This window comes from Acomys minous (assembly GCF_964271855.1).
Source record: "Acomys minous genome assembly, chromosome: 12".
Lineage (NCBI taxonomy): Eukaryota > Metazoa > Chordata > Mammalia > Rodentia > Muridae > Acomys > Acomys minous.
Genome location: NC_140493.1, coordinates 16,879,341 through 16,903,041, shown reverse-complemented (window position 1 = coordinate 16,903,041; position 23,701 = coordinate 16,879,341). Strand labels below are relative to the sequence as shown.

The 23,701-nt window shown below is 49.1% G+C and overlaps 3 protein-coding genes across 5 annotated transcripts in view; 1 reads left to right on the top strand and 2 right to left on the bottom strand.

The window, feature by feature from the left end:
* Window positions 1–289: 289 nt before the first annotated feature.
* On the bottom strand, window positions 290–4,863 carry CDPF1 (cysteine rich DPF motif domain containing 1). Of its 3 annotated transcripts, none has more exons than XM_084750340.1 (4): window positions 4,759–4,863; window positions 2,202–2,314; window positions 1,310–1,421; window positions 290–561 (listed from the first exon to the last, which is right to left on the bottom strand). In XM_084750340.1, exons 2-4 carry the CDS (start codon window positions 2,312–2,314, stop codon window positions 427–429), a joined length of 360 nt encoding a protein of 119 aa, XP_084606466.1. In that variant the 5' UTR covers window positions 4,759–4,863; the 3' UTR covers window positions 290–426. The 3 variants fall into 3 exon arrangements, with proteins under 3 accessions (XP_084606466.1, XP_084606465.1, XP_084606467.1); XM_084750339.1 differs by having other exon boundaries at window positions 4,627–4,760; XM_084750341.1 differs by lacking the exon at window positions 4,759–4,863 and adding an exon at window positions 3,452–3,559 and having other exon boundaries at window positions 2,202–2,302.
* A 2,602-nt stretch (window positions 4,864–7,465) lies between these two features.
* Window positions 7,466–15,164, bottom strand: PKDREJ (polycystin family receptor for egg jelly). Its single transcript, XM_084750311.1, has one exon. The coding sequence runs from the start codon at window positions 14,742–14,744 to the stop codon at window positions 8,328–8,330; it is 6,417 nt and encodes a 2,138-aa protein (XP_084606437.1). The 5' UTR covers window positions 14,745–15,164; the 3' UTR covers window positions 7,466–8,327.
* The window catches only part of LOC311579613 (tetratricopeptide repeat protein 38-like), a 35,393-nt gene continuing 23,984 nt past the window's right edge, over window positions 12,293–23,701 (top strand). The window contains exon 1 of the mRNA XM_084750334.1: window positions 12,293–12,311. The gene's annotated coding sequence lies outside the window, so the exon portion shown is untranslated. The remainder of the gene's footprint in view (window positions 12,312–23,701) is intronic.

Sequence of the window (23,701 nt, the reverse complement as noted above, 5' to 3'; positions counted from 1 at the left end):
TTGGGTTTTTGTTTTTGTTTTTTTTTAATTATCAATATGATACAGAGTCAAGACTGAAATCACTTCCCAGACATTCCACAGGGTGTGACATAACCCTTGGATACTCTCTGGCTCTGAGAGGCTGATTTCCTTAGACAGATTGCATCAGGTTACTTGGACATCTTGGAGCAAATGTGTCTTCCCAAGTGAACGGCTACGTGAAGTGTCTATCAGTTGTCAACTGAAGGAGGCTCCCTCTCCCTCCCTCCTGGTCTCCACTAGAGGCCAGGCCTGGAGCTTCCCCTGGATCCACGGCTGTCTGTCCTCAGGTCTTGGCCAGTTCCTTGGCTCCCGGGGGCTGCAGGTACTCCAGACACACAGCTCCCAGCTGGAGTCCTGGCCAAGCCCAGCCCAGCGCTGCACAGGAGGCAACTGTGCCTCAGCCAGTCAGGGATGGCTGGAGGGCCTCTTGGGGACACCTTTTCTCTTCTCCACATCCTGCTGGATTTCCTGAGGGAACGCACTGATATTCTCCTGAACACAAGGGAGGCAGACTCTCTTGGAGTAGAACAGGCTGCAGTCCTGTGAGGGGGAGGAGGAGGGATAGCGCATGGAGGGACTCAGCGCGGCCTCTCCCAGGCAACCTGCCCACCCCACCCCATAAGGCCCCAGGGAGAGGCAGCAACCTGAGCAACAGAAAGGAAAGAGCACCAAGGCCTAGCAGGGTGGCCGTCCTGCCTGAAGTTCTGAGGAGCAATCCCTTGCAATGGAGGTCACCTCACTAACAATGTATTGTTTGATCCAAGAAAGGAAAGATGCCTGATATTTCGGGGGCAACCCCCTACTTCTGCTTGCCCAGGTACAGCCCAAATCCAAGGAGTGGCATGGGAGACTCCTCAGAGGCTAGCCCCGGCTCACCTTTCCAATCACCTGACCTCAAACACTCCCTCCACACTCTTCTCTCCAACTGGTGGGACCTGAGTGAGGCTCCTGCCCCCATCCCATGTCAGCCAGGCAGCAAAGAGAGGGAAGCCGTTGTTGGGCATGACCTTTGGCAAGGCCCCCTTGTGCACGGTGTACCTGCAGCAGATGCTCAGGGCTACCCAGGTCCCAGGACTACTCCAAGGCCCAACAGCTTATAGTTTTCTCTACTCATCCCAGGCCAAGACCCTCTCACTGCCCTGGCTGGCCCCTTCCCTTTGTCCTCGTGTCCCAAAGGACAGGCTAGCTGTCACCTAAGAACCCCCACCCTCTCTCCACATGAGGATCAGGAGATTCCCAGATCTTCAGGGAAGAAAAAAAAAATGAAGTCCCCACTAGGTATACCCACCGGGCCCACACACACCAGCCTGCTGCACACACTGCATCGTGAGCCGAGGACCAGAAATCTGGCCTTGTCTGAGGAGAAGGGGTCCTTCATGATGTAGCTCTCCTCCAGGAGGCTGCAGGAAGAAAGGACATTCAGCTGTGAGCAATGGCAGGGCTGCACAGCAGCCAATAGGAACCTCAGCAAGCAGGAAGTAGTCTACCAGTACAGTAGGGTAGTGACAGAGAGGCTGGCACCTGGAAGCGGGGAGGGTCAGGTGGTAACTGAACTGTGACCCAGCTTCAGCTCTGCACGGTGTAGTGGAAGCCCCTCAGTGTACCCCAGAGCAAGTAGGGTTTGCTGAGTGGGCTCATGAGGTCAGCACGGGGCACGCTCTTCTCTGTCCCACATGTATCACGGTGAGAACAACTGGGTGGCACGGTAATCCAGGGAAGTAAAGGAATTGAGCCTGGTCCCCTGCCGCTGTGTCACATGAGTCCAGTACTAGCCAGCTTTCTCTGCTCCCAACCCCCACGAAGCCGACCCTCAGGAAGTTGGAGCCCAGAAGTATCACCAGCAGGGCTAGCACACAGGGCACAGCCCCACATGAAAAAAAGCCGTCATGCTCCTCCATTGTTGTTTGGCCTGGGCCACAAGGCTTCCACCTCATAGACAGAATAAGAGCCTAACTCTCAGCTGTACCCATGAGGGCAAAGAGACCTGAATGAGTAAAAAAAAAAGATGTCCAGCCTTGCCTGGGGCTTTGTCAGATGATGCCTGGGGCATCCAGAAGAAACGCAAGAACTGGTCCAAAGTACAACACTCAAAGCAGGTCACCACACGCCGCAGTGTACCTGCCAAGTACTACCGGACAGGGAGGGCCTCCTGAGCACACTGGTCCAGAACGCATACTCACACAACAGCCTGGGTGTCTGGGGGCTTCTGGCCAACATAGCTGTACGGCGCTGTCAAGGCACAAAGCTGGCACTCAAACATGCCCAGGGGGCCGGGCTCTGCCTCAGATGCCATCTGCAAGGCCAAGAGATAAGGGTGTCACCACTGGAACCAACGGAACCACTGCACTTTGAATTCCCTCTGCCTGCTGTTAGGATCTCAGCCAAAGGCTCCTGGACTAGGAAGCTCAAGAGCAGGGCAAGTTACTCCTGCTCAACATCACACAGGATTGTCAATGCACAAGGCTGACTGTGCCTAGCCTGGGCTACAAAACAAAGTGAAATGACAGAATACGATTTACATGCCTACATACTCAAATTGGATAATTTTTTTTTAATTGACATTTACTTCTTTGGGGAGAGGGGTCTGCATCCATGGAATCCACTAAGCAGTCAGAGGGCCACTCCCAGAAATTCTCTCCCTCTACAGTATAGGCCCTGGGGATGAGTCTTGGGTCATAAGCCTTGGCAGCAAATGTCCTTAATCCCTGAGCCATATCCCCGGCCATATTTTTTTTTTTTGTCTTGGTTTTCCAGACATGGTTTCTCTGGATAGCCTTGGGTGTCCTGGACCCGCTTTGTAGACCAAGCTGGCCTCTAACTCTCAGAGACCCACCTGCCTCTGCCTCCCTGAGTGCTGGGATTACAGGTGTGTGCCCCTGTGCCCAGCTGCCAGCTATAGTTTTTAGTTGTGTATGCTGACTGAATTTGTGTAAGTGTGCATTGCCACAGCACCAATGTGGAGTCAGTTCTCTCCTTTCACCACACGGGATCAGGAGATCAAACTCAGGTTTGGCCACTGGAACCTCTCCTTGCCGAGCCATCTCACCATGGATAATTTCTATAGGCTACCTTCAAGTTCAGTGACGTCGTTCACATCAACTGATAGGCCCCTTGAAGGCATGCTTCCTCTTTACTGCTTTTTGTTTTGTTTTGTTTTGTTACTACCAATTCTTTTTTTGGGGGGGGGTGTTTTGAGACAGGGTTTCTTTGTGTAGCCTTCGCCGTCCTAGACTCACTTGGGAGACCAGGCTGGCTTCTAACTCACAGAGATCCCCCTGCCCCTGCCTCCCGAGTGCTGGGATTAAAGGCGTGCACCACCACGCCCATCTTTACTACCAGTTCTTTATCTGCTGAAATCCCCATCTGTGTATGCACGTTACATATCTTTTCCCCTAGCACTCTTAGCGCATTAACCGTGTTTGCTTTAAACCTCCCATCTTATGTTCTAACGTCTGAGCTGTGTCTGGTTCAGAGCCTGTTGGTTCTTTTGATCCTTGGCAGCAAGGCTGTTTCTTTGCTCTGTCTTACAAGCTGGGATTTGTTGGTAAAAGCAGCATTTAGGACACAAAGTGGGCATGTATGCCTGGCCTGTGCCATTTGATGCTCAATCAATCTAGTGAGTAACTAAGGTGGGCTTGGCTCTCCTGGCTCTATTGCTGCACTGGGGTCAAGGTTCTCCAGTCTTACTTATGCTTAGCTGTGAGATGTATTGGCCTCTCAGATACTATTTAAGGACACAATCATGTGCCTCCTGCCGTTAACTTGACTGGATGCAAGAATCTTCCGCTTGCCTCAGCACCTACTTTCCTGCCTTACCCAAGTAGTCTGAAACTCTTCTTCCCTTGGAAGATGTAGGCAGATAAATTTGTGCAGCTACCACAGCCTTCCCTAGGTCAGCTTACAGGAAAGCTTTTAGACTTCTGCTCTGCCCTGGTCTTTCCCACCAGTGCATACAGGTGAAAAGCCCAGGGTGGGCACAAAGTCCCTTGTTTCTGAGGCTGCCCGGGGTTCGTCGTACCCTACGTGATGTGGCTGCATTCTTATCTTTGGATGGCTCTCCTCCCTTTCTCGCTTGTATCTACTTGTATCTACGGTCTTGGAGGGCCCTGCCTCTCCGTAGACGGCTAGCTAAGTGGCGCCGCCGGCTTCAAGAAAATGCGATTACTATTTTAACAGCGCTGTGTCGGAACTCCTACTTGTCTTTCAAAGCTCCCACAATCCCATCAGCAGTCCCCGGCTCCAGCTGTGCCTTCCTCTAACCCTGCAGAACGAGCTTTGGAGCCACAAGCAACATGCAAGCCTTGGAAACTGGCACTGGTTCTGAATGACGTCTAAAAATGAAAACGCTATTTTGGGTGTGCGCGAACCTAGCTAGTTCTGCTCGGTATCTTAACTCGCGCGTCACAGGCCCTTGCCGAGGCTGCTGGGCACACTGCCCTAGCAGCAGGTGACAGTCAGGAGACAGTCCCAGGACAGCGGGAATCTGCCAGAGCCTCCGCCTCCAGCTCAAGAGTTTTACTGGGTCAGCAGGGCTCCGCCTGGCGACCATAGACATCTATGGCCCGGGTCACCCACCAGCCACCCGCGTGAAGCCCTCCCTGTGACCTTGAGCCGGTGTTTAACGCCTCCCCCTCGGCTTCCAGAAGCACCGAGGCCAGACTCAGCGAGCCGGGATGTGAAGGGAGAACGGTCCCGCTTAGCACCCGCGTTCTGCGACACACTGGCACGCGAACTCACCACCTCCCCGCCGAAAGCCCCAAAGCGCCTGCGTGGCCCGCCCACACCACCAGCTTCGTCTCATGGCGCCTGCGCGGTCCCGCCCTAGATCCAACCAAAGCTCCGCCCTCGGCTCAGGGCGTCTGCGCAGACCACTGAGGCCCCACCCCGCGCTACCCTAACCCTGAGCTCAGCTCCGTCCGGTCCCTGCCTGCCTTGGATCTCCAGTTAAATCTAAGGAGTGTCCTTGTCAGGGTTAGAGCTTAACTGATCGCTTCCGTCTCCGCTGTTAGCTTACAGGGTTTGTGGATTGCGGCTTGAGAGCCCTGTGGGCGTCTTCAGAACAAAGCGTACTGGTGGCAGACAAAAAGAAAAGAAATCCAGTTCTACTTAACTCTTGCTTGGCGAACCAGTGAATTTTTCGGGGTTATTTACGTGGCTAAGTGTGACTCAGGTAACTGCAACACACTGAAAAGCCTGCCTAATAGGGGTGATGACTCAAAAGCTGTCGCTGAGCTTTGCCTGCAGGACTTGGGGGTAGTTCCACCTGCCTCTCGCCGCAGTTGCTTACCGTTTCTGTAACTTTGGGAAGGAGTTTTGTGGGTAGTTTTAAGTTAAAAGTTTGGTGAGCTTTCTGATTCTTGTATATAGGTCCTCCTCTGCCTCCAGGAGGGAATGTTTCCATCTAGAGGAAAGGACTGTGTTTAACACTTCACTTCTTTCTGTGGCTCTTTTTTACCCCTCTTGGGTTATGTTCCCCGGGAAGTCTGATTCTTTTGTTATTTTTTTCTTTTTTAAATTTATGTATTATTTATACAGTATTCTACCCGCATGTGTGCCTGCAGGCCAGAAGAGGGCACCAGATCTCATCATAGATGGTTGTGAGCCACCATGTGGTTGTTGGGGATTGAACTCAGGACCTCAGGAAGAACAACCAGTGCTCTTAACCTCTGAGCCATCTCTCCAGCCCCTATTTTTCATGCATTTATGTCTGGGCATTGGACCGATGTCCCATAGGAAGAGGCATTTATTCACAGATATTTGGCTGGTTTTGAGTGTCCTCAGTAACTACCACAGACTGAAAAGGAATTTTCTTCCACACCTAAGGCTGACAGCATCAGTAATCTGTGGGTAAGCGATGCAAGTGTTTAGCAGGCAGCTTCACAGCATGTCTCTTTATTTAACAAAACAATGGTAGTTTACTCTCCCCACTGGAGCCTGTGACTACCATCCCCAAGTTTTTTGCCCAGATTTATAGTGCTCAACGTGGGTTCCCTCCTGTGGAGCCTTAAATCCAGTCAGAAAGTGTTGTTTACATCCATACCGGTTTGCCACTATTGCACCTTGCCTGCCATCGTAGTGTAATGGAACCCATAACCAAATAGGATCCTATGCAAAACTTCTCCCTCAGCAGACTAGGCTCCCCCCTAAATTTTAGCCCTATTTCTCCATGTCCTGCATTATATGAGTATTTCCATTGAATTTCAACATGTAGCCAACAATAGTGGAAATTGCCTTTCTGGTTTCTGGGCCTTAAAGGGTTTCCTTGGCTAGCAAGCCATAGGGACATAACCCACCCTTGGCTGTGTGGGATTCTCTGAGCACCCACCGCTGTCCATGCCAAGCAAGTGCCAGTTGAGCTTGAGTTTAGGCATCAAAAGGGGGTTCTAAAACAAAGCCATTAGCAAATGTCCAGTGCAACGCAAAACAACTGGCAGGCTCCTGAGTGCTCAGCCCTAAGTGGGACATCTTTATCACTCCCACCCACAACGAGGTTTGAGGACCACCTCAGAAGAAGGGCCAGAGAGAATGTAAGAGTGGAGGATGGGGGAAGGGCATTGCGAAATGCTGTCTTCTGGGCATGACGTGGCCTTTGGCCTCGTGAGTTTACAGCAGCTGTGGCTACCTAGACCTACATGAGACCAAGCCAGGTAACACTGCAACGTGGTGGGCGGAAGGACTCATGTGGCTCCACCCAATCAGAGGAGTTACTGGTAATTGATGGCTATGTTTCTGTGGGGTGTGGCCACTGGTAGGTTGGTCATGGTCCTAAACCCATATACTTGCAGGCAAGAGTGAATGAAGGAGGAGGAGGTGGTGGTGTGAAGGTGGGGAAAGGAAGTGTTGGGGAAGTACAGAAGGAGTGGATGGATTCAAGGTATAGTGTGTACTTGTATGCAATAGTCTTGTCCAAGAACAAGTTTTAAGATGAAGCTGAATATGGTGGTACAAGCCTTTAATCCCAGCACTGGGGAAGCAGAGGCAGGCAGATCACTGCAAGTTCCATGGTACCCTGCTCTACATAGTGAGTTACAGACCAACCATGGATACATAGTGAGGTCCTGTTTCCAAAAGAAAGTGTATCTTGTCGTACAGGTGAGTCTTAAAAGGTTATCACAGACTCGGGCGGCAGTGGCAAATGCCTCTAGTCACAGCACTCAGGAGGCAAAGGCAGGCAGATCTCTGTGAGTTTGAGGCCAGCCTCATCTACAGAGCAAGTCCCAGGACAGCCAGGGATATACAAAGAGAAATCCTGACTCAAAAACAAAACAAAACAAACCCCAAATAAATAAAAAGAAATCTCTCTCTCTTTTTTTTAAAGGTTATCACAGGACACTGAGATATATAGCACAGCCATAGCCTCATTTGTGTGTTTTCCCTTTTCTGGCCCTCAGCGTTGAAGCAGCCGCAGGTATGCCTTGATCCCTTACACAGAAACCACTGCACAGGTCATAGAAGAAATCTCGACTTTAATTCGTATAAAACAAAGTGACGTCAACATAAAGGCCCATGCTTCTGAGTAACAACAACTGTTAGCCCTTGTTCTTCAACAGCAAACCACATTTCCTTACTCCTAAATAATCCACCAAAATCATAAAAATATAATAACCAAGTACCTGAGTCATCAGACACATTGTTATATTCGGTACTCAGAATGTGTACTGTGCTTCAGTGTGGACCTTTGTGCACCTTTGTGGACAACAGCTGCGTCTCTTGGTCAGAAAATGTTACCAGGTGGACTAGAGATAGCGTGGCCTGAGGGAGTTAAGTGGGAAGCTTCAGATCCCTGTCCCCTGCCCTCATATCTGTATTCTCACACTCTAAAGCCAGGCCCAGAACTTCCTCCCCAGAGGACCCCTCTAGCCCTGGCCTTCAGGAGAAAAAAGGCTTCCCAGGTATGGTCTGTAGAGGAGACTTTCAGGGAGGTTGACTGGTCTGTTTCCGCTTTAAAGGCTGCTGGGCTGTGGCTTAATCCATGATGGGACCTGGCCAGCTCTTTCCTTTGAAGTTGGGTCTCCCAATGAGCTGCTGTCACTCTTCCACGCTGCTGCAGGCTCCCACAGGAAGGAGAACTACCTCTGAACCGGAAGTCACAGGTTCCCATCCGGAGGGAATTCCACCTTGCCGTCCTCTTCTCTCCCCCATACTCTGCCCTGTTCATATGTTCTTGCTCTAAAGAGCGGGGCCCAGAGTGAGGATACTAGGTGTGCATGCATGACTGAGCCGTCGGGTATCCTTCAGCCCCCTTGACAAACATACTCCATGTTTGAGGACACCATTGCTTATGGGCCCCATCTGACCATCACCAATCAGACAACAAGGTAAATCATTTTCTTCCCTTTGATGTTTCTGGTTTTCAGCCCCAGGAACCGGCGGCTGTTCTTCTCCGGCTGCCCATACAACATGTCAACGAAGAAGTCGGATTGGTCTTTGTCCCTGGATCGGAAGGTGAGAAAGTCAAACCCAGATCTTAGCTTGTCACACAGATAAGTTATGGCCTCTGCCTCATCTGAAGGCTCCTCGTACACGGGCTGCTTCATCTCGTCATAGGCAGACAAAATCACGGCCTGAAACAAGTTGATGAAGATGCAGAGCATCACCAACATAAAAGACGACAGAAACAGGACCCCGAGAACCTTGTTGCTGGAAAATTCCGTGTTCTGAAAGGCTGACACGCAGTAGGAGAAAATGGTTTGGGTGGCATGAATCATGTTGCTGTAATTCCATTCATGCTGACCGAACACCAGATACCCAAAAGCTACATACATGAAGGAGTACATAGATACCACCAGAGCCATGTGGCAGATGCCAGGAAGGGCAGCCAGGATGGCCTTCTGAGCCAGGCGTACATTGTAGAAGAACCTGGAATACCTGAGTGTCTTCAGTGTGGTCAGAAATAACAGAAAGGCCAAGGTGATCCTCATGAAGTGATCAATCCGAGAGACAGCATGGAAGGGAATGAAGGCTTCGGGGTCAGTTAGGTAAAGCCGGACCATTCTGGTGGCCAGGAGGTGCTTCTGCGAGAACAGCACTATCAACAAGGCAAACATGCACTTCAGAGCAAAGTTGAGCGCGTTGTACACGCTCCTTAAGTAGGAAGCTCTCTCGTGCAAGATGATGTAGCCCTCGTCCACAACGTAGGCACAGAAGAATATGAGGATGCCTGCGTAGAGGTAGATTTCGGCGGATGTCTGTCTGTTGAAGTCAGCCAGTGAGAAAGAGTACACAGAGAGGCTGGAGTTGACAACCCCTAAGGGAGAGACTTCGAATACAACCGAAATGCTACATAGCAGGCTGGTGTCTGGATTCAGAGTGCTTAATTCCACAATCACAGCCCACGTCAACTCATCAAGCCAATTCTTCCCCTCAAGTTCCTTGAGCCTCAGGGTGGAATTAAACATCTGCTGTTTTGGAAAGAAGTAGAATGCGTACCCTCCAGATCCATAGGTGTTTAGTACTCCGTAGGAATAATACACCCATTTCTTCCCTGGAGGCTTATAAGTAAACCCATTGCTGGTTTTGTCTGTAGATCGCTTGCCAGCCTTACTCCAAACACTGGAGTACTGCCTTGTGTCTTCTGGGTCAATGCCGTACTGTGGGTGACAACGGATTTCTCCCGAGATACTGCTCTGTACAAACTTCTTGGCCAGCGGGCACGTTTTGGTGCTAGGTTTGGCCCTCACTTGCCTCATGAGTGGAAGGCCAAGGATTTTGGATGAGCTGCCTGGGAGGAATGTTGGGTTCGGGTCATTGTGTAACAGAGGCAGGAGCACACTGTTGAGCCATGTGTAGACATCTTCCAACTTCACCACGGCGGCAAGATTCACGGAGAACTGGTGGCGAATAAACTGGTTGTAGTAGAAGCTGTCGTTGTGGCGCAGTGAGACAATGAACAACAGGAGAAGGGTTAGGAATATGACATGGGTCCCGAGGTAGCTCAGGAACAAGAGGGACCGCCTCTTGATCCTATTCTTCCGCCGGAGTATTTGGAGTCTGTCCTCGGTGATGGGCTGGTATATGCTCGAGCCCCGGATGTAGTCCATGTCCTCGTGGAGCTGCTGCATCTCCTCTGGCGTCATCTTCGTCTCCTGCAGCCTGATTTCTGTGTAATGGTACTTGCTGGACCACGAGAGGTTCTTGCAGTATTTGGGATTTTTTGTCCTGGTGCCCGACCTCAGTAGAATCTTGCACGGCTGTACGAGGAACACAGACTGACAGAAAGAGCAGAAAGATGCTAAGAGCCACTCTAATGACTTGTCGTAGCCGTAAGTCAGGCCATAAAATATAATAAAGAATGACGACACACCTGAAGTGGCAAACACCAAAAACCAGGCTATATAAACACACCACCTGGGCAGGATAATCTGGGTCTTATTTTTAACTGGCTGGGTGGTATCCAGTTGAGTAGGGGAGTCTTTCGGAGAGACATCTTCACTGTTGTCTAGGTTACTGTTACTGAAGTTTTTATCGGACTTTTGGGTATCTGGGGCATTGCTGCCTGCTTTCTTACTCGTCTGTGAGGTTTGTCCTTTCTTTAAAGGTTTCTCCCTGGAAGCAGAGGTGGAAGCTTTATTGGGCAACGCCTTCGTTTCATACTCATGCCATTTGTCCAATCGCTGTTTCCAGAACAGATTTTCCTCTGACATCAGGGGGTGCTTCTGAGGTGCCACTTCATCTAAACTCACTTGAGGCTTCTTCTGGGAATAGGTGAAGAAAAAAGTTATCAGTAATTGCACGGGGATTGTGATTAAGACACTTTCGATTCCTATCATCATTGACCTGATGATGCGGCCCTCTCTGGACTCAGTTTGCTCTTTTCTGTTCAGATTAAAAAACATGATATTACAAACAAGAGAGCTTAGCAACATGGCCAAGCAGCAGGACAGCCTCTGGAGCCTGTTGTATGGTTTTGGGACAACATCGGTGAAAACGGAGAACCACATGTGGTTTTTCCCAAGCTTATGACTCAGGTCAATCAGGAAGAAGTCTTTCCTTCTCAGGGCCTCATCTGGGCTGGTGACAGAAAAGGTCGCATCCAAAGCGGTGTCCACAGAGAGCCACTTCCGGCACACAAACAGCCAAATGCGTCTGCTGAAGAGATTTTCTACTTTGATTCGACTTAAGTACCAGCTAGGCGTTTTGCCTTCGTTGTCGTGCCACACGCGGATGGAATGGATGTCCCCCAAGTCATTTTTTGTCGATAGGAGGAAAGTGTTAATGCTTCCTCGGTAGAGAGTTCTAAAGTATGGATGGCTTAAACAGTGCACGTCACTGGTACTCTCTGTTCCCATAAGCTGGATAAACACATTGGCTCTAGTTCCAGATCCCCAGCGACTCCCAGTAAAGATGGTTACCAGGTAGCATATGTTATCAAAGGGATCATTGTCAGTCAGTATTACCACGTGGTCCCGAAGATACTGATCCATCACATCCCTGTGCAAAGCCCAGAAAGCCAGAATAACATATAGCACCATAATGAAAAGCACAGCCAGGAAGGTCACAGGGTTTTGGTGAAGGCTGCTAATGATCTTCAGCCTCAGATCCACAGGGTTAGGGATCACGATCACCTTAGCCGTCACAAAGTGGGTGCGTAGTTGAAGGTAGGCCAGCTCCATAGAAGGCAGCTGCCGCCGTCTCCGCCCCGCGTGCCTGCAGATGCAGTGCACTGTCTGCCACGTGGTCTTCTCGCCCAAAACACAGGCACCTTCTCGCCACTCACTCTGGATCCCGTACATATCCAAACAGTAGACCATGAATAGAGCAATTCTCACCAGCTTGTTAGTGGCCTTAAAGACAAAACGAGATGCCTGCAGGACCACGGATATGTTATACTTTAATGAATGGTTGCGCTGAGCTACGGTTTGAAGCAGGGATGACGACAGACAAACCACACGGGCCTCCTTGACTGGACAGGTCGGGTCAAACAGGCCGCTCCACGTGGCAGTGGGAGGGACCTCATGAGGTACAAGGAAGACGGCCACCAGATTGGTAGGAGTGACCTGGCTGCCTGCGTATATCAAGGCCTTGAACAACACAGTCACATTTGTGACAATGTGAACCAGTACCTCCCTAATCCCTCTGCTGTCCACCTCAAAGCTAATTCCACCTGTTGTCATCTTCGAGAGCCCAGCACTTTCAATGCCTGGCCCCATCGTAAGGTCAAGACTTGAAAAGGCCAGATCTTTCCTGACCAGATACACATCTGCTGCGTCCGGTGTGATCTCTATGGTGTCATCTCTGTCTGTGGCTCCCGTCATCCTGAAAGCAACCACATCTGCAGAAACGTTTTCCGGGTAAGTCAACCAAGGAAAGGGGTCATCTGTGAACTCACAGAACATCATAGAAACGGGACCTTTTGATGGTAGCCCAGGAACCCTGCTTGCGTTCAGTGTCGCACGGAGGCAGTTTGGGCAGCGTGTCTCATTTCTGAAGGCCTTAAAAACATTCCAGTTTTCCACCTTCTCCACGTACATGTTGAAGTTGCTGGTCCTCAGTACAGTGGTTTTGCTTTCCGGCACCTTGTTAGCCAGTATTGTGTCTGATAGAGATTCTATTACAAAGAAAGGGTCCTTGAACACGCGGTAAGGGTTAGTCAGCTTAAGAATGTTAGACAGGCCAGTTAGGATGCCAGTGCCCACAATTTCAATCTGCCGGGAGTGCGAGTGCTTGTTTTTGCGTTGGTACGCTTGCAGGGCTTGGTTTGCTTGCCACAGTCGTAACGTGGCATCAACCAAAACTGACGGACTGAAGTCAGAGGCTTTCTGGGTTAGTTTGGCAATCACCATCACCACCTGGCAAATCTCCTCCAGCGTGCTCACAGCTGGCACAAAAGACTGGTTGACGAGGTGCTCCAGGAGACGGACTCTATCACCTTGGAGATCGAGCTCCCTTTTTATGTTATTCAAGGCGGAGGCCACCACATACAGTAGGTAGCCTGCGGGTAACCAGTCCTGCCTTCGAAGCGAAGTAGACAGTGGCAATGCCGGTTCCGTGGTGAAGTTGAGCAGCTGTTGTAAAACGTTCTTCGAAGAGTCCCTGACAGTTGGCACCTGTACAGTGGCTTGCAGAGTCACTTGAGAAAAAGCCCCTAGTGTGTTGTAGACCTGAGCATACAGCCTCACATTGTAGTGATTTGTCACCATACCAGCAGGGAGAAAGAAAGCAGGTGTTATGGACTGTGTCCCTAAATACGCGATGGTCCCCAGGGTAGTCTCCTCTACTGAGCTGATTTCACCAATGCTGTCCAACTCAGCTACTATTATTTTATACGTAAGGGGGAGATTCTTATCCTTAAAATCACGACATTCAACAACAAACTGAGTGACCATCGAAATCCCTTTCGCTGGGTTAATCGTGCATTTGCCAATTTGAGGGCCGTGTTTAATGACAAAGGGATGTTTCAAATTCATGGTCGCACCACTCCAAGATATTAGATCCAGAGAAACCCAAAACCCGTTTTCCAAAAAACTCCTAAAGGCAAAAGCTTTTATAGACAAATAAGCCCCGTTCCTCCTGGTGACAGTTTGCCCTGTCCAGTCAAACGCCACTTCATGACCTGACCGAGACAAAATGGACCATCTATAAAAATCCTGGCTGGCACAAGCTGTGCAATCCAGAAACAGAGAGAACCTATCTGACACGACTAAAGTGGGGTCACAATTTTCAATGCATAAAATGCGCGCCTTAGGGGGAAGGCCTTTGAGCACCCGTACAGTTTTATCGGAAAACGCAGTTCTGTTTTGTTTGCGTACGACCATTCTGAAGTAATAGACGCCATTGCCCCGAAGAGTTTCTGGTGGAATGGTTAGTACAGGGCCCACTGCCCAAGGCCAGTCTAGTGTATCCTGCTCTGGGTGACAGACATCCCGGTTGGTCACTAATACGTAGTTGTCACCATAGTATCTTGGATTTGTGGTACAGTACCAGAAAAACTGGAGTCCCTCTGTGGGATTGTCCGCCTCAGGGTCATAGGACTTGCTTCCATTCAGAATCAGTTGCTCGGAGAAATTCACCGCTACATTGGCGGCTCCAGGAAGAACAGCCACCAGGGGGCGTTTTTTAACCCAAATATAGATGTTATCTGAGTCTGTCAGCGGGGGCAAGGTGGGGTCCCACCTGATGATGGACAACGTGAAGTTAAACACATACACCCCGTAAGACAGGGCAGATTTGGGGATGTGGATCGAGAAAAACTTAGTCACCCGTACCTGTGGCAGGCTCACAGGTCGGTTCCAGTCCGGCGTGTCGTTCACAGAGGCCACAAAAAAGTACAGCCACCTCCTGAGAATGACCATGGCTTCGGGGCAGTCCCAGCGCATAGTGACGTTGAGGGTGACTTCCTCGTTCCTGCTCAGGATAAGAGGACCGGTCTGGTCATTCCTGTTGATCTTCACCCTCTGCATGGTACAGGTGGCCATCTGGCAAGACACTATGGCTGTGGTGGCTGCGGGGTCCGAGGAATTGACTTTCAGGAGGACCCGCGCGGCTGCACCAGTGGGACACTTACGGGGCAGTGCTTGGCTGGCGGCGCGGCGCGGGGCTGTGCGCGAGGACAGGCCACCGGTGCCACCGCCCTGGGCGCTGCTCTCTGCGCCCTGCCCCGATCTCGGAGCGCCCCTGAGCACGCCCGGCAACCCGCGAGGGCCAAGCGATGCGGGCTGGCTGCCCAGACCCAGGCCCAGGCCCAGGCCCAGGTCTAGGAGCAGCAGCGCGGGGCCCGGCCACATGGCTCCCCGCAAGAGCTGTGGGGTTGCGCGGCGCAACGGCCGCTGGGCCGCTGGCCGTGAAGCTGGGTCGGGGCCGCGAGCGCACAGGGAGGGGCTGGGCTTGGAGCTGGCCTCGGGGCAAGGGTAGCGCGCTTCGCCAGTCCAGAATAAGACGGTTTACCCCGCATGTGGGTTCCCAGAGGCAGCGAGTTCCTAGGGCTAAGGAATTTCAAGGACACTGTGTTCCCAAGGACGTTGGGTCCCAAAGGGCAGTGAGTTCCCAGGAGCGGTGGGGTCTCACAGTCCTCAAGGGTCTCAGGACCAAGGACAATCACAGAACTGCCTCGTGGGATGTCACAGAACAGTAGATTTCTAGGGGAAGTGGGTCTCGGGGAGTCTCAGGACCAAGGGGGACCGTAACGCAGCTGGACCGAAGTGGATCAAAAGGCATTGGGCTGTAAGGACAATAGCGTCTTTAGGAAGGCAGGTGCTCTATTCCCTGGGAAGCAGCGGGCCTGAAGACCACTTCTGCCACCTTTCTTCCCACAGTGGTGTAGGCTCCAGGATCAGGGCTTGCTAAATGAAGTTAATCCTGCTCCCCACCCCCACCTCTTTTATTCTTTTTAAAACTTAACACACCAAGAAAGCTTCTTAGCAGAAATTCCTCTCACACGGGAAAAACCAGTTCCAAAATACTAAACCAAGGAGGGCCTTGCCAGGGTTCTCAGCCCAGCCTGGGGACATCTGACACTTGGCTGCTTTTGGTGTGTGTGTGTGTGTGTGTGTGTGTGTGTGTGTGTGTGTGTGTGTGTGTGTGTTCCACTTTTAAATGCACTGCTTATTTGTTTGTTTGTTTGCTTGCTTGCTTGTTTTAGACAGTGTCTTCCCAGGAACCAACTGGAGATCCTTCTGCCTCAGCCTCCTCAGTGCTGGATGGCAGGATGTACTACCACACCTAGCTAAAAATAATTATGTGGTTATTTTAGGAAGGGGACGGTTACTGGGGATGAAACCTAGAGGAATGATACTCAAGGGCTGTACCTAACGTGAAACCTTGGTTCACTGGTGAGAAGACATCTCTTCTTCTTCTTCTTCTTCTTCTTCTTCTTCTTCTTCTTCTTCTTCTTCTTCTTCTTCCTCTTCTTCTCCTCTTCTTCCTCCTCTTCCTCCTCCTATATATGTAATTATATATATATATATATATATATATATATATATATATATATATATATATATTCTCTACAGTATTTAAGTACATCCTACATGCTTATTGTATTTTTGGTCACCTTTCCGTTAAATTATTTTGAATTCCACTAGTGTTTTATTCATACCCATAAGATATTCCAAAGAGTGTTGTTGCAAAATTCGGAATTTCTGTAGAAACCTTGTGCCTATGATTTCTGATTAACTCCACAATGATCAGAGAATCGATCCAGAATGATTTTTTAGTCTTTTGTGTTTATGAATTGCCTTAAGGCCACCCTGGGGTCCCTCTTGGTATATGTCACATGTGAACTTAAAAGGAAAATGTGTCCTGTTGTTGGGTTGATCCTAGGGCCTCCTACATGCTCCCCAGGCCATCCACCACTGAACTCTTAAAACCAACCCCTTTCAAATTTTGAGACAGGGTCTTTGATAAGTTCCTCGGGCTGGCCTTGAACCTGTGATATGCCTACCTTAGCCTGCTGAGTAGCTGGCTTGCTCTACCAGGGCCAACTTAAATTATAACATCACAATTTAGGGAGGCTGATCAATGGAGGCGATTGATATGTGGTACTCCTTTCTTCTGTGTCCTTCCTGAGGTTTTGGTCAGCGTTGTAATTTCCAGGTGAAGTAAGTCCCCTACCTTGGAAGTGCAAATTTCTGTTCCACACTTTCCCTCTGGCGTTTCCCACCGTGTCTTTGGGACTCGGTTGGTGAGTGTATGTGTCTTTGGGTTGATGTCTTCCTGATAGGGTGCCCCTCGTGTCACTATGGAATGTGTCTATGTGGTAACAAGCTTTTGCATGGAGTCTGTTTTGTCTATGCAGCCAACAAAGCCAATTGTGCTCACTTCTCACGTGGGCGTCTCTCACATCTGCTTGCACTGTCTGGAGGAGGTTGGTTTCTCTGTGCCCTCAGCTGCTGTTGGCTTTCAGTTGAAGTTTTAGAACCATCACCATCTATTGCCACTTTTGAGAAGTAGCACTTTTGGCTGCTGATGTTTGTCCTTTTCTTCCCTGCATGATTTATTTGTGTATGTGTGGCTACACAACACCATGCGTATATTGGGGGCATAGGACAACATGCAGGAGTCAGTGCTCTCTTTCCACCATATGTGTCCAGAAAGTCAAACTCAGGTTGTCAGGCCGGGTAATAAGCACTTTAGCCACTGAGCTATCTCACCGGCCTACTCTTTTCTTTTGCGTGTTCCATTAATTCGTTGGACAGCCTCTCGAGGAACCTTTGGACAGCAGTATTTTCCTTGGTCCCAAGTCTCAGGGGGAGTTTCCATGACAAGGAGGGTGAGCAAAATTAATCAGGCCATTGAGCACTAGGTCTTTCTGCCTCTGCTTCCCAAGTGCTGGGGAGTTGCACGGACTAGGACACCTGTGTAGAGCAGTGAGGTGCCTTGGTGGTGGGGTGAGGTGACTCGCTATTGGTTCATGATCGCTGCCAACAGGTTTAGGGAACAACATCATGAGCTGGATCATGCTGCCAAAGCTCAGCATGTGGGCATTTTGATTTACAATAGAAAACTTCATCCTGGAAAAATTTGCAAGGCAATCCACTTAATTTACTAATGTAGACCGCTGCTTGCTTATTGCCCATATAATGGGACATTTTTTGGTAAACTAGACATTCTAGTTTTTGTTTGTTTTGGTGTTTTGTTTGCTTGTTTTGGTTTTTCAAGACAGGGTTTCTCTGTGTAGCCTTGGCTATCCTGGACTCGCTTTGTAGACCCGGCTGGTCTCCAACTTACAGGGATCCTCTTGCCTCCTGAGTGCTGGGATTAAAGGTGTGCGCCACCACCGCCCAGTGGCAAGCTAGACATCCTGAATTGATGAAGTTGATAATTTAAATATCATATGCTCTTCTGGAATGTGGCATGTTTGATTACCACTTGCTTGCCACAAAAGATAAAACTTGTTTGCCACAAAAGACAGTAAAAATGAGAAGCCGGGCTGTGATGGCGCACGCCTTTAATCCCAGCACTCGGGAGGCAGAGGCAAGCAGATTGCTGTGAGTTTGAGGCCAGCCTGGTCTACAAAGCAAGTACAGCATAGTCAAGGCTACACAGATAAACCCAATCTAAAAATAAAAATAAAGAGAGAGAGAGAGAGAGAGAGAGAGAGAGAGAGAGAGAGAGAGAGAGAATATGTGAACTATGTCCAAAGCCAGAAGCCAATTCGGCTTCATAAGAAGTACACACACAGGACCTAAGTGCCCAGGGATAAACAGAAATGGAAATTTGTGAGTGTGGTTTGCCCATCAGGCAGGAGCTCTCACTTGTATTGTTTCTGGAAAGGATTTGGCAGGTCACTTGCTTTATAGAAGGAATTTTGGTATTAAAACTAGTCTTAAGCAAATTATCTGATTTTTTAAAAAAACATTTGTCCTAAGGAATTGAGGGCTGTTGCCACACTTTTCACTGGGCCATTGCTTAACTATTAAGAATCTCTAACACATTGTCAAGGTGCAGTGGTACCTGCTTGTAATCCCGGAACTGGGGAAATGGAGTCACGAGGACAATGGGGCTTTCTTATCGAGCTGCCCAGCCTAATTGTGAGCTCCAGGCCTCCCCTTCCTCAGAGGAGGGAGATGGTGTTCCTGAACATGGCAAAACACAGGGGCTGGAGAGATGGCTCCCCAGGTGAGAACACTTGTTCCTCCAGAGAGCCTTGGTTTGATTCTCAGCACCCACGTGGTGATTCACAGCCACCTGTAACTCCAATCCCCGGGGGATCTGATGCCCTCTTGTGACCTCCATAGGCTTACCTAAGCACACACAAGGTATACACATATAAAAAACACTCACACAGAAAGCAAAATAAATAAACCGAGTTTTAAAAAATTGTCTTAACATCCAAAATACAATTTGTGTGATAACCAGGCCATAAAATGTAAATTCACTACCACTACAGACGAATAAAGCAAGAGCTGGAATTAAAAAAAAAAAAAAAAGATTAAGGCCAAGCCACAACGTGATTGAGTTCAGCTGTGAGGAGCAGTGTGAAGCAAACTGAGCTGGAGAGCCTGAGGACTGAGGGGCCTCTCTGAGGAGGTGCCATTCAAGGCAGCAGGCCTGCGTGCAAGGAGGGAACAGGCTTCACACAGGGCGCCAGGACAGCTTTACAATGGAAAGAAGGGACCAAGGGGAGGCAGTGAGTTTGGAGAAAGGGGGCAAAGGTAACAGGGTGAGCTGGAAGGCATGGCCACACCACGGTCTGTCTTAGGGCTCTGTGGGGAAGGGGCCCGTTCTGATCACTGTCTCTCTGTCTTTCTGTCTCTCTATCTCTCTCTGTCCCTCTCTCTCTTGTTTTTTATTTGTTTTGTTTTTGTTGGGTTGGTTTTTGTTTTGTTTTGGTTGTTTTTGTTTGTTTTGTGTTTTGTGTTTTTGGTTTTTCGAGACAGGGTTTCTCTGTGTAGCCTTGGCTCTCCTGGACTAGCTTTGTGGACCAGGCTGGCCTAGAACTCACAGCGATCCGCCTGCCTCTGCCTCCCGAGTGCTGGGATTAAAGGCGTGCGCCACCACCACCTGGCTTTGTCTTGAAATTCTAAAGAAGAAACTTTGCATCTTCAATTCACACAGGACCCAATAATTATGAGTCTGGTTTTGCTGCCAGGCAATCCAGACAGAAGTGCTGTTTCGAGAAGCCTGCTCCTCTGCCACAAACACAAAGCCAATCAAAGTTGTATAGGCCTAGGCTGCCCTTCCAACAGCAAAGGGTCTCCCTGCCCTCTCCTCTCTATCTGCCCATTCCCTGCCCCCATGGTCCCCCCCAACCCCCACTCCTTTCTGGACCTCTCCCGAGTGGCCTCCTTTCTTTACATCCTTCCTACTTAGGATCTATTTGCCAAGCAGCAGGGTGATGCCAGCAAAACAGGCATCAGAAAAGAGCCAGGCACGGTAGGTAGGGCATGCCTTTATTCTCAGCACTTAGGAGGCAGAGACACACAGATCTCTTTGTCACCACAAAGCCTTGACAAAGACCTGATACCACTCTCCTTTTGGTCGCATGCTGGTGAAATCTGTAGCAGAACTTACCTGGTCTACAGAGCAAGTTCTAGGACAGCCAAAGCTACATAGAAAAACCCTATCTCAAAAAACAAATAAACAAGCTGGGCATGGTGGCGTACGCCTTTAATCCCAGCACTCGGGAGGCAGAGGCAGGTGGATCGCTGTGAGTTCGAGGCCAGCCTATAGTCTACAAAGTGAGTCCAGGACAGTCGAGGATACACAGAGAAACCCTTCCTAATGCTGCAACAATTAACACAGTACCTCAGTTTCAAATAAAATTCTCTCACTGCTACTTCATAGCAATGGCTATGAATATCACTACTGTTATGAATCATAATGTAAATATCTGATATGTAACCCAAGGGGGCTGCCACCCACATCACATGTTGGGAAACACTGCCATAGAGTCTGCTAAAGACTCTACAAGGCCAGGGCCTGAGCAGATGGCTGTGAAAGCTCACAGACTAGAGCGCCATCAATTCACCTCCATAGACCATCACAGCGTGGCATGCCTGCAACATGCCGGCAACAGCACTGCTGGGGAGGCGGAGGCAGGGTTTGGGAGCATGGTTGCTGGTCAGCTAGACTAGTTGGGTCTCTGAGTCCCAGGTTCAGTGAGAGCCTGTCTCAAAAAACCAAAGTGGGAAGTGCCTGAATAAGACACCCAGTATCGGCCTTTCTGCGTGCACCCACCTGTACACACACAGATTCCATAGGCCAAATGACTGAACTTGGCCGGTAATGGAGAACTAAAACATTGGCAAGAGCCAAATTATCTAGAGCTATTTTAAATCCCCTTTGAGACCAGTGCATTGCCTGTTCCTTGTTTGCCCTAAATCCTTTAAACCTGTAAGATGTACTCTCACTAGACCACTTGCGTCCATCAGTCCAAAAGCTAAGAATGTGATCAGGTGGATTCTGAAACCTACAACAAGATTCCTTTGTTGTTGTTGTTGTTGCTGTTGTTGTTGTTGCTGTTGTTGTTGTTGTTACAAATCCACCTACCTGGGGTCCCCACTAATGTTTTAGGTAAAATGCCTTTCTTTGTGTTTAGGAAGTACAATTTCAGGTAACCACATGCACAGAAGAACATGTCTTTTCTGACAACCTAAAGTCTGTGTTTTGAGTCATGGTCATGCATTTTTGGCTCAAGAATAAACCATCTCTTATTCCCTTTGAAGTGGGAGCTGTTTTTTATTCAACATGAGTGGGCTCCAATATGAGGTTGGTGGTCTTATAAAAACGATTCTTCCTGCCTCACTCTCTGTGGCCATTTGCAAACCTGGAAGTAGGTCCTAAGATCTTGGCAATGCTGTTGCTCTAAATTTGGACTTTGAGCCTCCAAGATAAAGGCATAAAACTTTGAGCCCTAGATTAAAAGTGCTTGATGTGTTTTTTTTTCCCCTAGTAACTGACAGGCAATAAAACCCTGACTTTCTTCCACATTATTTCTCCTTGTCCCCATTCTGGCCATTGCTGGTTCCTCAGGTCACCCCTGTCCACCAATGTGGATATGAATTGGGGGAGGGGCAGGAGAGTCACTACTTTGTGACTGTGATACTGACACTTGCTATTGGGCTGCACATCCCTGAACCTGGCTCCAACCTGAGACCCTGGTTTTTGGATTTTCCAAGGGTCCCCTTCTCACCTGGGGTCCCTCAATTAACCAGGGCTTTTCCAGACATTCTTCAGCCCTGGCTTTGCAGAGTTGTGGCCAGCCCACACTCCTGCTCAAGGCTGCATCAATGCTAGAGTAAACATGAGCAGCCTGTGTACTCTGACCGACTGGGAGAGTGTCCTTCCCGCCACAGCCCTCTCCTGCTCACGCCTTACAGCTCCTGCCACCATCAGTCACCAGCTTGTGTGCCCAGAGGTGCAGGCCAGAGGGCCTCAGGAAGTCCCTGCTGTTCAGTGGGGATATGGGGTGAGGAATGGAGGTCTGGTGGAGGTGGTCCACCTCCACATCATGTCTGCATCTCCGGTGGTCTCAAAGATGCCCTGTGATGTCGCTTCACAAATTGTGTCTTAAGGTGGCAGTGGTGACCCAGGCCCTCACCAGCCTCCATAGAGGCTTCTTTGGCCCCCTTAAGTCTCGTTTTAATATATATTTTTATTTATATAATTTTAACACATTTGTTTCTTTGTTTTGCATGTGAGGGGCAGGCAAATACATGTATGTGTGGATCAGAAGACAGTTTGCTTGAGTTAAAATCTAGGAGTTAAACTTAGGGTATCTGGCTTGGATGCAAGCACCTTTCCTTCCGAGCCACCTCCCGCAGCCCCTTGGCTTGTTCATAGCATGTTGGGGCCTCCTGGTTGTGCAGGAATGCTGATGGTTTGGCTTCTGACCCATTCCAGCTTCACAGCCTCCAGCTTCTTCTCCAATATGACAATTCACTGTGACACAGCAGAGTGTGGAGAATGAGAGGGAAAAGAGAATTCAACTGCAACGCAGGAATCAACAGGGTGGGGCAAAAAACCCTGACTCATGATGACTTTACTACAGTAATAATCACACAATCACACAGAGCAACCCATTCTCAGAAGGGGAAAGCTGCAGGTATTAAGTGGGAATTTGAGGTTTTGCAGCCAAAAAGCTTGTTACTCAAAAAGAAAATCCAGCAACAGTGGCGGTTGTGTATTATTTCTTCCCACTCTGGCCTCCAGCAGTCTGCCTTCTGTCTCTAGGGATCTGTTATTCTGGGCATTAAATATATACTTGATGGTGATGATGATGGTGATGATGGTGATGATGATGATGATGGTGGTGGTGATGGTGATGATGGTGGTGGTGGTGGTGGTGGTGTCTGTGTATCCTCTTAGTACCTGACTTTTTTCACTTAGCTACAGCACTGTGAACCTTGCAACCTCTGCAGTAGCCAAGTATGTGTGTCTTCTTGGGGAGATGTTCATTCAAATCCTCCTCTTATTTTTTGTTTCCTCTTGTCTTCCCTTGCCTATTTCTAACCTGGCTGTATGACATTTTCCTGTTAAGTTGTAAGAATTATTTTTAAAAGTTTTATTTATCATGTATGTGTGTGTGCCTGCGTGAGCTATGTGCACCACATGCATGCAGGTACCCAGGAAGCCAAAGAGCATCAGATCCCCAGGCTAGGGGTAGACAGTTCTGAGTGCTTGGTGTGGGTGCTGGGAGCCAAACCTGGGTCCTCTGCAGGAGCAGCAAGTGCTGTTAAGTATTGAGCCATCTCTCCAGCCCCAAGAAAATCTTCATAGAATCTGAAGAGGAAGCCCTTACGTAACATATTACTTGCAAGAGTTTTCTCACATTCTAAAGTTTATCCTTTATTTTTCTGATTGTGTCCTTTGATTAAAAAAAGTAGGTCAAGGGGCTGGAGAGATGGCTCAGAGGTTAAGAGCACTGACTGCTCTTCCAGAGGTCCTGAGTTCAATTCCCAGCAACCACATGGTGCCTCACAACCATCTATAATGAGATCCGGTGCCCTCTTCTGGACTGCAGGTGTTATATGCAGATAGAACACTCATATACATAAAATAAAAAATTTTTTAAAAAATAGGTCAATTTAGTAAATCCAACTGATTTACTTTTTTATTGGTGGGATTCAGTTCTGTATCTGATAATCCGTTGTCAAATGCAAAGACATTAGACTTCCCTCCAGTCATGTTTGCTGTTAGAACAGTATTGATTCCAGGCATGGTGGCACACAACTTTAATTGCAACATTGTGGATAGAGAGGCAGGAGGTTTTTGTGAGTTCATGGCCAGCTTAGTCCACACA